The sequence below is a fragment of the Anneissia japonica genome, unplaced genomic scaffold (assembly GCF_011630105.1).
Source record: "Anneissia japonica isolate Jap-2015-1 unplaced genomic scaffold, ASM1163010v1 scaffold1489_len2284818_cov182, whole genome shotgun sequence".
Classification (NCBI taxonomy): Eukaryota; Metazoa; Echinodermata; class Crinoidea; order Comatulida; family Comatulidae; genus Anneissia; species Anneissia japonica.
The window spans coordinates 944,936-959,380 of record NW_022698455.1 but is presented as its reverse complement, the minus strand read 5'-3'; the positions used below and the strand labels follow the sequence as shown (position 1 = coordinate 959,380).

Below are 14,445 nucleotides of genomic sequence, written 5' to 3'. Positions count from 1 at the left end.
ATTAACCCCCCCCCCCCCCAAAAAAAAAAAAACAAAAAAAAAACATTAAGCATCTCGCGAAAAAGACCTTACAATAAAAAGCAACAATACAATTCAAGGTTCTTGATTGATGATGGCACTCATCGTAACTACCATTTAGCAGTAGTTGCTTGGCAACAAAGTGATGTCACCGTGTACCCCGATGTAGCGACATAGTGCTCAATAGACGACTTATTCACACTTTTTCGTCTGTTCTAAATATTGTGCCAAAAGCAGGTCGATATTTTAAAATTTCAATAGCAGTGAATTTTCATTCAGCTTTATCAAAGCTAAGGCTTTTCTGAATTTGTGTTGTCCAAGCCATTTAACCAGGTGTAAATATTTACTGTTTATTTGTAAACAGATTTATCATTGTATATGGGCTTACGGTATATCCGGCCTTTTTAATTCCAAACCAACTCCAGCTATAGAGCCCTTCCTATCAAAAAAATAGATACAGAACATCATTTCATCTATCACTCTTTAGTGCCGGCACACAACAAGAGTTAAACTATTGTAAATATATAAATCCTTAAATTCACATTTATATTTTTGTCACTTTGTCTGCTTTGTGTATGAGCCACAAGAATTCCAACACAATTAAAAACTTAATCAGAATTTATAAGCATTATCAATACCTGCATTGTAATAATATATAAATACTTAAATTTACTTTCTTAATATAGACTTTTGTTATTTTGTCTGCCTTACACATGAGTTACAAGAATTTCAACTAAGATTATATAGTGACAATTAAGAACTAAATAGTTAATATATTAATTTTTGTATAGCACTTTATTCTGAGTGTGTCAGTGCTATTACTACTTCACTCGTCATTGGAAAAAATAACAGTTACGCCATACACAATGTGTAGCCTCATTCTCTCTACTGAGTATTTTTTAGTATTACCACTGAGTTGTTCCCTTGTCATACAGAGTGATATCTCCAGAATATTACAAACATGGTCTAATAGGGGTCCAAACCAGTATCCTTTAACAGTACATATTTCAATATTGACTATACAGTATAATTAATGAATAATGTTTCCTGTTATCCAAAAGGACGAGGTCATTGAGCAAGTTAGAGAGAAGGCGGTAACATCAACAGAGAACATAGAGGGTGCTACTGAAGCTATTAGAGAAGTAGGTCGACAATTTATTCTTGGGAATTTATACTCTTGGAATGTAATAAATCTGCTATCAGCTATGATGCTATCAGCTATGATGCTTCTCCGTTCATCCCCTGTATTACAAATACCGGTAGAATGATTTTAAAATCATTCACAGTATCATTTTCATGATGTCGTCCAGAAAATTCACCTAAATGTTGGGACAAATAAATGTTTACCCTTCAATTTAAAATTAGAACAAGACATAAAAAACATTCTTTTGACTGATAATTCTTTTTATTATTTGTTTTTACATTTTTCCTGTAATCGGTGATCAATTTCAACAATATAATTATTTACTTCTTTTTTTTCCTAGGCTATCAAGAATAATGCAAGTCTTCGAGTTTGGGTTTTATTTTTTCTGTTCATGTGTTCATTCACACTATTATTTCTTGACTGGTACAACTGATATTGTGAAGATATTACAGAGATTTGAAATGCTAGTACAGTTGCGTTCGTGGATAGTATTTTTCTATACAACAGCAAAGCAAACTGTGGAGGAACATTAATGTATTCCAATGTAATTTTAATAATAATAATAATAATAATATGTCGTTCTTATATAGCACTTCATGCACAAAGCCTCTAAGCGCTTCACATTACTACCCCGGTCATTGGATCACATACTCAAGACCAAATTAACTTATTAAATTAAATTATTATTCCATCATATTGCAGCTAGTAATCAGTGCAGTTGTGTTGGAACCTACCAGGTACCCACTTGTACTCCTGGGTGAAGAGAGGCAACCGTAGATTAAGTGCCTTGCCCAAGGACACAAGCGATTTGCACAGCGAGAGTTTTGAACCCCCAACATCGAGGTTAGGAGTCCAAGCCACAACCAATGCGCCAACCACTTCTACTAATAAGCAAAATGTTTACAATCAATTATATTACAAATCGACAACATAAATCTATATGAAATTACAAATCAAAAAAAGTGTAGCACTAAAATTTAAAGATGACCACTTGCTTTTTAAGGATGCCAGATAACATCCCAGCTAAGGTCCCCCCGAAAAGGAATTCATAGGAAAGTAAAATAAAAAAAATCATGGATCGCTAAAACCACAAAGGAAGTTTCTATTAATGTAGACAGTAGGGACTTGGTTCATAGAGCATTATTTCACTCTGTCACCATTGGATTAGAATGAAATAATTTAATTATGAATCACAAGTAACACAAGAGGTGAGGAACAGTAAATATTTCTCTTTGTTTTTTTATAGAGCATTGTTACAACCTTTTGTATATCGCCATTGGATGACAATGAAATAAATTAATTATGACTCAAGTAAACACATGAGGTTGCGGTGTGTTGTTGTTGTACAGTAAATATTAAACATCATAATGCTTCCAAAATCCAGTGCATTGCCTGTTTTTATTATGCAGAGCAAAGGGCAGATGTGCTGCTTACATTATTAGCACCAGAGATTCCCTGCTGAGGGGTAAAGTGAGCTAATGGCAAGAATGGGCACCACTAAATGCCCCTCACACTGTAAAATTACTTTTCCAAAGGGTCTTATTTTCTGATGGGTAGTGCAAGGTTCCACCGGGTTGCCACGGTTGCTGAGGCTTGTGATACCCAGCGGGCACTGACATCCGTGAGACAATTGATAATAAAGCAGAGAAAACATGCAAATATTATGCATTTGCGGAAGACAGGTTATTTTCCAGGAGCTCCTTGATTTCCGGGAAGCTTCTGTGTTGGGGGGGGGGGGCTTGGGACTTCTGTGTGCAACATCCCACTAGGGTGGTACAGATGCAGGTAGAGGAGGCCTTATCAAGTAGGCCTTGAGGGTAAATTTAATCATGAATATAAAATCATTTGTGTACATACCCTGTTGCTACAACAATCATGGAACATTACAAGTAAACACAAGAGGTGTGGTATGTCAAACAGCAAATATTTCTCTTTGTATTTTTATAGAGCATTGTTACATCCTTTTACTACATATCGCCACTGGATGACAATGAAATAAATTAATTAGAAATCAAGTAAACACATGAGTGCGGTGTGTTGTACAGTAAATATTAAACATCATAGGCTTCCAATATCCAGTGCATTGCCTGTTTTTATTATGCGGAGCAAAGGGCAGATGTGCTGCTTACAGTATTGGCACCAGAGATTCCCTGCTGAGGGGTACAGCGTCCCCATCATGTTACATGTTAGGCCAACCATGATCGTTGCTGAGGTGAGCAAATGATAAGAATGTGCACCTCTAAATGCCCATCATACTTTAAAATTACTTTTTTAAAGGGTCTTATTTTCTGATGAGTAGTACAAGTTTCCGTGCCCTCCATGACACCCCGCCAGTGGGATAACACTGTTGCCGAGGTAATAAAAAAATGTACCACTACAACGATTTGCCAACTAAGCTGAAAGGGAATAGATTGATTAGCAATGGTTCTTTCAATAACAGAGTATTTTGTTCTCAAAGCAACCGAGTGAATTTGTAAAAATTACGCGAGTATATACAGTATGAACTGGAAACTGAGGACAGTCCTACCAAAGATGAACACGTACAAACACTACCATGATCAATCGACTGGCATCCAAGGTGGTACGTTACCCTGTATTTACACACAAAGACACAGACAACTTAATATATAATTGGGCATTTTATTTAATGCCCACAGCAGCATCCTTGCATACAAAATGGATTGATGTTTTTTGTACACTTTGCACTGTTCTGTAAAGAATATTGGTTGACAAATTTGATATTATTTTGGAAACACTTAAATATCAAGCTAATCATGGGGTCACATAATGCCTAGTTTCCCCCAAATATTTCAAAATTATAAAAATCATGGAGGAAAAAATGAAAATTATAATCAAGTTTGGGTCTATGATTGCCATTTCCGGCCATCTAGAAGTGCCAAAAATCATAAATTTTCTTTCCTCAGCCCCCGACCATGGTGTTGCTGAGGGGGTATAGACTCCATTTGCCCTAGACCCCTCTATTCAAATTCCTGGATTCGCCACTGTTAACCCATACACAGGCATCATCTTAGCCACTTGGCTACATCCCACTAAAAACTTATGACAGCCATGGCACCTGTAGTTAAATTACTCTTAAAACCATCACCAGGTTCATTTCACGATATTATATTGTAACTTTTAGATAGTTCACTAGCCATGGAAATCCAAATAAATCACAGTTAATCACCAAGATGACTGTGTGTTTAGGATTCGGATATCACACCTTTCTTCAAAATGAGGTTTCCATATAATGCCTTTTCCCTGCAATAAGAACAAAAATCCACATTCAGAAGGTAGTATTACATAAAATTGAGACAGCAAGACATTCCCCAAACAATTGTCAATTTTATACTTGATTTTAATTTAGTAATTCTCCATTAAATTATAGATTGACCTTCGTAATTTCATGTGCACACATTTTTCTCATTCAATCTCATCGTTCTTTCTTTTCGTCGACTGAAGATAAATTACTTCAATCTCAATTAATCACAATTTACATAAAAAACACTTTTTTCTAAATTATATTCTTTTAGATTCCAGTTCGATATTATGAGTCTGCTACAAATATAGACTGTAAAGTTGCCATAAGTTTTTTTTACACTCTGCTATGTAACTGTATTTATATATTACAAAACAAGCCAGACCAATTAGTTTACAGTACTCTGTGTATGCTGCAACCAAGTTGAATGGATGGATTTGTTTGGTGTAAACACCAAGGATAACCCACAAAAGTGTGAGGAAGACTTATCTCCAGTGGGGTCCTTCTGGTGGTGATTGGGCAGTACACCGGGAGACAATTCCCTACTCTTTTTCCACACACAGGACAAACAGCTGCTCCATAATAATTGAATACAAACTCATTTGTGTACATACCCTGTTGCTACAACAGCAAAGGCTTTTTTTGACCTGTCATAGAAATCAAATCGTGGAACTTTACCTATACCTATCTGTAATTGAAAAAAAAAAAAAAATATATAAATAATAATAGTGACAATATCTAAATAAATAAACAAAGCAAAAATGACATTAATAAAAGGAATAATAGTGTATTGACCACCATTATTGATTTCCTGCCTTTTGGCTGATTCCAAGCATAAAGACCACCTCCCTGTGGTCCCAAAGTTATGCCTTCTATCTTTATTATTCTAATTAGAGCCCAAGTTGGAGGGAGACCTGTTTTGTAAATTAAAAACTAAATTGATTGACAAAAATATAGAAAATGTTTGTTGAAACCTCAATTAATATTATTTGTTATACTGGTATTAATGTGTAATACAGTACATACTGTATTGTTATTTTATATGCATTTCCTTTATATTTTACTGTATTTTATAAATATTAATTTCATTTATATTGTACGTATGGTTGTTATTACCTTTCTATGCTCTGCTCTATTCAAAATTGTTTCATAGTCATTCCAAATAGGCGGGTAAGGATTAAATTTCACGGCATCACTAGGAACTACATCCATCACAAATGCCTGCAAAAACATATTTATCATATTCATTAACGAAAATAAATTTTTGTTTGAAGATACAAATTTCCAGATAATAATTCAACCGTATTAAGAACTTACTCACTAATCTTTCAGACTTGCAGAACTGGATTGTAAACTTTTGTGAGTTTATACCAGCCCGTCTTGGTTTAAGAGTGGCTGGTTGAATATAGATGGCCTCATAAACACCCCTTTTGAATAAGTCAGACTTACAAAATTAACAATAATTATAACAATAGTTGGTCTGGCGTCCATAAAGGTCTCATTACATTACTTACCATTCTTAAGAAATAAGTGTTTTTCCTCTTCACATCATTGACAAATTAATTTTAAATATCTGTTGTCTGTTTGCTCCCAGAGAAAAAATGCTAACCAAGATTAATATTTAACTGTATGTCTGGAAAATCGTGCATGCGAGCACCTGGCAGTGGAGAGGAACGCCCATCTTTAAACACTTAAATAGTTTCACCAAATTTAAGCAACCTTGTAATGAGGACTTTTCCCAAATTCTTGAATCCGCCTCCTCCAAATACGACCTACAAATCAAGGAGGCAATGGAAACAACCCTCTCTCAACAAAAACTTTACCATGTTAATTTAACTTTGTCATTTAGATTCAGTTCATTGTTGAATTCGTTCTTGTCCTTACATTTATTCATGAACGGTTTTGTTAACTGAATTGTTCGATGGTTATATAGTACTACGTGTTCACGACTCTCATAATAATTAAGTTTACCTGTGTGCAATCTCCCCATTGATGATGGCAGTAGACCCTACCAAAACATGTCTGTTTCATAGAGCACAAGAATTGGCTAGGGCACATTAAAGATTAGGCTTTTGTATGACGTGAGCATCGTTATATACCCCTGGTTCTTAAAAGGCAGAATTAAAAAAAAAAAAAAAAAAAGAAATAGAAAATAAAAAAAATTAAAAAAAAAAACAATATGAAAAAATAACAATGAAAAAAAAACCAAATAAGATAAAATAATAATAAAATATATAACAATTTTTTTAAATCATTAAAATAAAAAATGAATGATTCCTGATGATGACATAATTAATGTTGAAATATTGAATCCCAACACAATGGCGTGCATTTCAATACATGATTGTTTTTACAGCTTATTAGCTGTTTGCTACTTCACTGATATTTTAGTAATAATAATAATAATAATAATAATAATAATAATAATAATAATAATAATAATAACAATATTAACATTCACCAATATTTTAATATGCTGTATTTGTATGCATGACTGATTGTTTTTGTTGTTCATACATCCTGGTAAGGCCTGCATTGTTGAATAACTTCCGTTATTTCTTATTGTAATAAAGTTATCCATCATTGTAATTTAGGTCGTTCATTTTGTAGGAGGTCTTTTCAGACTACCGTATAATACAAATACCATTGTATACAACCGTTAAAGCAGAAACTGTTAAAGCAGAAACTGTAGGCGTACAATGTTCATAAACCCATACACCCAACTTTCCAAGAAAATGATGGCACTGTGACATTGGCATCCACTGACAGTTAACTTTGGTATGTATAGCATTCCTATCCTATCAATACTTACAGAAACAACAACAATCCTGGTTCTAAAGTGAAAATCGAGCCATGTTTAGGAAGGGTTTACTTATAATTATAACAATAATTATCATAATAATAATTTCTAATGCATACACAATGGTGGATTTAGGGGAGTCCCCCTTCGGTGACCTCGAAAAAAAAAATATGGTCACTCGTCTTTTGTGTGTGCTTTTCATGTATACATGTTGCATGTAGTAGTACTCTCATAAAGCATATACTTTCTATTTTAAGTTTAACTTTTCAGATGTCATCCAAGAGCGTCTAGCCGTCTACTAATTCCAAAAAATCTCAAATGAAAGAAGATGCCTCTCCCCAAAAACCCATGATCAAGGGGAGACAGGGGGACACGTCCCCAAATATTCTTAAAGGGAGGGGGGGTTAATATTTATTTTCTATAGTACATCACACATATTAATTAGATATCTATGGTTGCCGAAAATCACTGGTAAAACATCATAAGAAATTTGTTGGCGCTTCATTTTGACTATAAATGGTGATGTGATGACGATGAATTTTACTATAAAAGTGTCATTTCAGGTCATCTAGAGCTACTACTTCCTAAAATTTTCGCTCACGAAATGTCTCCCTAACGTTTCGAAACAGATCTGCGCCCTTGTCAAAACCAAGATGTGTATAAGAGACAGTGCATTTCCTTTATATTTTACTGTATTTTATAAATATTAATTTCATTTATATTGTACGTATGGTTGTTATTACCTTTCTATGCTCTGCTCTATTCAAAATTGTTTCATAGTCATTCCAAATAGGCGGGTAAGGATTAAATTTCACGGCATCACTAGGAACTACATCCATCACAAATGCCTGCAAAAACATATTTATCATATTCATTAACGAAAATAAATTTTTGTTTGAAGATACAAATTTCCAGATAATAATTCAACCGTATTAAGAACTTACTAATCTTTCAGACTTGCAGAACTGGATTGTAAACTTTTGTGAGTTTGTACCAGCCCTTCTTGGTTTAAGAGTGGCTGGTTGAATATAGATGGCCTCATACACACCCCTTTTGAATAAGTCCGACTTACAAAATTAACAATAATTATAACAATAGTTGGTCTGGCGTCCATAAAGGTCTCATTACATTACTTACCATTCTTAAGAAATAAGTGTTTTTCCTCTTCACATCATTGACAAATTAATTTTAAATATTTGTTGTCTGTTTGCTCCCAGAGAAAAAATGCTAACCAAGATTAATATTTAACTGTATGTCTGGAAAATCGTGCATGCGAGCACCTGGCAGTGGAGAGGAACGCCCATCTTTAAACACTTAAATAGTTTCACCAAATTTAAGCAACCTTGTAGTGAGGACTTTTCCCAAATTCTTGAATCCGCCTCCTCCAAATAAGACCAAGGAGGCAGCATTCCAAATGCCCTCTTACATAAACCATAAGGTGATTCTTATTTGTTTTTCTTGCATGGCCTTGTTTGTTTTTATTTGGCAGTTAGTTGCGTTCAACGGTGGCACCAGAAATTTGCAGACAATGGGCTTAAAGTGTCCGACAGGGGAGTTTGAACCAAGGTGACGATGAAGCCTCGGTCGACGGCCAGGAATAAAAAAATCCCTGTTAGGGTTCATGGGGAGAGTTTTTATAGCTTAATTTGGTCCTAAATGTGTTTTTAGGCCACAATATTAGGGATTGACAATCAAAATAGTGTTATTTGGATAGGCAAATTGTTTTTTTTTTATTTTGATCCGATGACATAGTCATTCGTCGGTTGACATGGGGTCCAGGCTTGTCCGACAGGGGAGGGGGTGTGCGCAAATGCTGTTGCCACCACTGTTGTGGTACTATGAGTCAAGTTTAATTCAGTTTGTAGATAGGGACTGCAATTCTACTGTATTTTAGATAACAGGACATCTCTTTTTTGTTGAGTATGAACAGGATATGAAATACTACAACACAATGAAGCAGAAAAACATTACCTATAAAATAGGTGCTACACCTATAGACACACCTATTTTACAAACATGTAGAATCACACTATAATAGAAAATAATAGTCCCTATACACCATTTATTGTGTCCCTTGATTCAAAAGTAAGATGACGTGAATAATGCCTTTATTTTAGGTTTAAGCTAGACTATTTCGAGGCTTATGACTACATCTGATCTACTTAGCAGGGAACTCCCTAGACTTTAAGGATATGAAGTTTTAAAAGTAATTGTGCCAGCTTAGAAATAAAAATGTTTGTATTTAGCTTAAGAATAATAGCTTTTGGCTACTTCATATAAAGGAAATAAAATACAAAGTTGAATTGAATTTGACACAAACACTTAATGGTACGACAAGGGTGTGTCAACAATTACCGTACAACATGTGGTAAAGGAAGGTTCCAGAGGCTCATAAACAATTCTGCTTTGCAATGCCCTCTATAAATACAGTATTACAGATTAGGCTGGCCCGGCCCTTCCTAAACACAAAATAAATGAAGAATAGACAGGCATGTGACAATTGGCCTTGCTCCCACAATGACAAACATAATAGCTTTTATATAGTTAACATTACAATGGCAAGCTCGCCTACAGTATGGTTTTTCTGGTGGAACAAAGTTGTCTTGGATAAGGACTATAAATAACCAGGGACGGATCAAGAATTTTTCAAATGGGGGGGGGGGGGGGGCAGGTGCACCTGTCTCTTATACACATCTAGATGTGTATAAGAGACGTAACATTGATTTGCATTGAATTTTTTAAAATTTTGCGGCAAAATGGGGGGGATGTGCACTTAGTACATCTTTTAAGACTAGTTGGCAGAGGTGGACAACGGGGGAAGGAAGGGGTTGCCGGGGGACAAGGGCCTCTGTCGGGGAAAGCTGCCCCCCCGGTGGAGAGATAAACCACAATTCATCGGGGAGAATAAAAAATTATATGTATTTTCTACATACTTGTAGACTCTAAAATCGATTAAATAAGCCTTTGAAACCCCTAAATTGTCAAAATTTTCAGGGGTTTCGCACCCTGGACAACTTTTGGAACATTTTAAGCGATGCTCGACCACCCTCACTTTGCTCTTGTCGGGGCATTGGCCCACCCCTCGGACCCCCTGTCCGCCAAATCCTAGCGTCACCCCTGCTAGTTGGGGTTACCTCGGTGTACCGGTCCATTCATTCCTTGCTGTGGACAGAAGAGTGAAGCAGAAGAGGGAGATTGGTGACCAGGGGCAGATCTAGAGATAACTAAAGTGGGTGGGGCAATCGAGAGACAACACTACCCTAGGGGCATTTTAGGTGATCAATAATTTTTCTTTCTTTCTTTTTTCTTCCTTTCATTTTTCTCTTTCTAAAAAAGGGCCAAGGCTGGCTCGGCCCTTCCTAAACACAAAATAAATGAAGAATAGACAGGCATGTGACAATTGGCCTTGCTCCCACATGATGAAAAGATTGAAAAGTGGATTAAAATGCTTGTGAAAAGTTCTCAAGTTTTCCTGACCAGTGAAGTACCACCAGGATTGACGATGCAGTTCAAACCACTTTGAGACTGACTAATAAAGTACAGCAAGTTACTGCAGTATTACTTTTCAAGCGTTCATCACTAGCTGTGAAAAACTTCAAACACTGCCCTCTCCTGCCCTTCAACTACTCAACATAGTGGTTTAAAAAATACTTGTGGAATGAGTTGTATAGGATATCCTCTCTATAGGGATTTTCCATTACAAACTGAAATTATTGAAATACCATCATCAATACTATACAAAATCAAACAAAATGCTTTTTAAAAGCTAACTTTCCCATTATGTGTGCTTGTTTACAAATAAAAGGAATGTCAAAACTTTCATTTTACTTGTTTAATGATTGTCAAAAATCATAATTTTCCCCTTTTGCTCAATGGATTTAGAGACACCAAAAGGTAATAATATTATTGTCTTTAACTAACCATTAGAACCAAACATCCTTCAAATATTTTCATTGCCTTATCACAGACATTGGTGCAACCAATGGAGGAATGTTGATTCCTGTCAGATAGGCCAAGACAAAGGGAAAAACAAATATTTTTTTTCTTTCATAGAATAAATTGTGAGCACAGTATGATAAAATGTCTCAGAACACCTTAAAGTGGCCAAAATTTCCCTGTTGTTAGGCATCATGGACTTCACCTCCTGGGTCCCCAACCAGGACTTTGGCCCTAGCTACAGTAGCTGGTCTGGTTGGAAACCAGGTATATTTGACCTACTTTGTACGCATGAATGCACACACCCCTGACCATACTAAATTTCATATCTGCAATTCGCTGAAAGCATGTGACATCAATTCGCTTATCTACCGAAAAATTGTACCAACTATTTTTGAACAAAAAATGCACATTAGTTTCTTCCAATCATTATGAGGGTTAAAGAGCATTGAGGCTTTTATCTGCTGAATGTGCTATCAAGAGTAGATTTGGGGGGGGGGGGAAGGTGATGAGTCAGGCCAGTCCTCCTCCCCCATCCCCCTTTTGGAAAGTGAAAACAAAAAGAAAAAAGAAAGAAAAAGAAGTTATTGATTGCCCAAAACATCTCAGAGGTTATTTAAGGGAATCTAGAAAAAAAAACGTTGATCGCAAGCCCCCCCCCCCACCTTTTATCCCCCATTCGGACATCTCTGGATCCGCCCCTGGCTATAAAAGAGTGGAGTTATGAAGTGATTGATTTAAACATCCACCCCAGTGTTTATAGACATACAGTTCCAACGTTATAAAAGAAGAAATTCATATTCATTTAAATTGTGAAAATATATAACTTCATTCTAAAGATTAAAAACCAATGATGCTTCAACCAAGTTTTCCCCAATATTCAACAATCTGGATCATATTAACCATTCCTGATTATCCAATCAAAAACTCTATCAAAGTCTTAGAAAATTTATTTGTATAAACACAGTTCCACAGACCCTATGTTCAATATAAAAAAAAACTTTGTGACAAAAGGGATTTCCGTTGTGACTCATTTCTGTGTTAAAGTGTAATGAACCGTTCCGTGAACAGTTGACATTTAAACTGGTCATTAAAGTTGACATTTTCAAGAACCTTCTATCCTCTGGCCAAAACACTGTTTCCTTTCTATATCCTTATTTCATATTCTCCATTTCAATTTCATTTGAAGAATTGTAAGCAGGTGTACGTCTGTAATAGCAGGTGGGTGAGAAAACAGATTGTGAATGATTTTTCTTTGTAACCAATACATATAAACATAAATATTTAAAAAGATATGTAGGCAGACATGATGAAAAAACAGTTATTGCAGGGGCGGATTTAGGGGGGGGGGGCGGCCCGGCCCAGCCCCCTTTTGGGAGGTAAAAAAAAAGGGGAAAAAAAGAAAAAAAGAAAGAAAAAGAAAAAAATGGTAGCCCACAACTTCTCAAATGTTATTTTCGGGCGTCTAGAACAAAAAATTTCGCGGGACCCCCTAGGACATTGTTGTCTTGATCGGCCCAAATTTCGGTCCCCCCCTGGCATCTCTGAATCCGCCCCTGGTTATTGTACATTCACATACACATACAAAAAGTTTCAGGTCTTTATTACTTTCTGTCTGCTTATATTTTAATTTTCACTTGGTACCATTTAGAATACTCTCTATTGTAATTTCGTCACTCCAGTGGCAGGTCTAGGAATTAGCAATGGGGGTGGTTTTGGAAGAGGCATCCCCTCACATTTGAGGTTTTTTTTAAATTAGTAGACTGCTAGACGATCTTAGGTGGTATCTGAAAAGAAGTAAGCTTAAAATAGAAAGTGTATGTTTTACCAGAGCGAGAAGCACACAAACAAGACGAGTGACCATTATTTTATTTTTCACGGTAAACTCTAGGTCCCCCACTACGCTCACATCACGAACTAACACAATCAAAGTAGATTGTGTTAGTTTGTGAAATTAAGAAAGCGAGTCAAAATACGCGCTGTTATTATTAAGGACTTTTTGTGTGGTAAAGAATACAAAATTGCTTGACAACCAATATGCGCTCATTTTGACGCACTACTGTGATTTCACGAACTAACACAATCTACTTTGATTGTGTTAGTTTGTGATGTGAGCGACGATTTAAGTAACAATAAAGATATGAATTTTTTTTTTAATATGAATTTTTTTCGCTAGTATTTGGGGACGTACTGAGTATTTGGTAAGATAACATGTCAGGTAGGGCAAAACATCACTCCTATGATATTTTCCTGTCGAAAATTCATATCTTTATAGCACTTGCAGAACCCGCTACAACTGGGGGATCGGATTCATCACTAGTCACCAAGCTCAAGCTCGGTGGTCTAGTGGTTAAGACATCAGGCTATATACCTAGAGGTTGTGGGTTCGATTCCCACTTGAATCTCTTGTGAATTTTTTTTGCTAGTATTTGGGGACGTACTGAGTATTCGGTACGATAACACGTCAGGTAGGGTGAAACATCACTCCTATTAAGTAGCATTATAATGTATATTAAGAAAAATTATTAAATGTAAATTAAAGTAGTCTTTGGCTGATTATTACATCTACACCATTAACTTTTAAAAGTTTTATCATCCAATCCTAAGTTATACAAAGCGCAGGCAAACCTTGTACAGAAACAACAAACAGAATTTAGCCACTTTCTATACAAAATCAGGTGTTGCCGATGTTGAAAGAAAAATGCAAAATCATTTTAGAAAAAATTGTGAAACTATATCGATTACAGTATTCTAAAGCTTAAAGCCAATGTCCTTTCCCCCAGATTTCCCCAATATTCAACAATCTGTATCATAGTTCAAAATATCATCATTGTAGCTTTGTAGCTAAATTACAAATGAAAGACCCTGGGTCTATAAATTGCACAAAGATTACAAAATAACAATAAAACAAATTCAAAATTTTAGAGTAAGTCAAACAACTGTATATAAAAATGAAACTATGACTTAAGATGAATTGATTAAAATTGAGGTTTCTGAGTTTAAAGTTAACGTTGAGGTTTAAATATAATGCATGTCGAAGTATTCTGCTGGTTTAAGATACTAATAAGGTATGGACTTCGGCTTTGCTTGCCTTATTATTAACTTTGAAAGTATGTGGTTTGAATTGATTTTTCTTTGTCCAACTCTACTGGCGGTCTTTTTGAGCAAGTATGCAGGAACTAAAATTCACCATACCGGATTATCTATTACCTATTCAAAAACTCTGTCAAAGTCATAGAATATATATTTGTAAGCACTACACTACAGACCCTATGTACATAATAATAT

At 35.5% G+C, this 14,445-nt stretch overlaps 2 protein-coding genes across 2 annotated transcripts in view; one reads left to right on the top strand and one right to left on the bottom strand.

The window, feature by feature from the left end:
• Nucleotides 1-3,598, top strand: part of LOC117102577 (syntaxin-18-like) — an 11,026-nt gene extending 7,428 nt beyond the window's left edge. The window contains exons 10-11 of the mRNA XM_033242901.1: nt 1,080-1,160; nt 1,503-3,598. Of these exons, the coding sequence (XP_033098792.1) occupies nt 1,080-1,160; nt 1,503-1,595 (174 nt within the window). The 3' untranslated portion in view covers nt 1,596-3,598. The remainder of the gene's footprint in view (nt 1-1,079; nt 1,161-1,502) is intronic.
• A 185-nt stretch (nt 3,599-3,783) lies between these two features.
• LOC117102578 (fucose mutarotase-like) lies at nt 3,784-5,642 on the bottom strand (the record flags this gene model as incomplete). The annotated part of the gene is given in 3 exon segments (XM_033242903.1): nt 3,784-4,423; nt 5,036-5,109; nt 5,538-5,642. Coding segments are annotated over 3 exon segments (237 nt in total), but the record flags the coding sequence as incomplete, so codon positions are not given.
• Between the last annotated feature and the right edge of the window lie 8,803 nt (nt 5,643-14,445).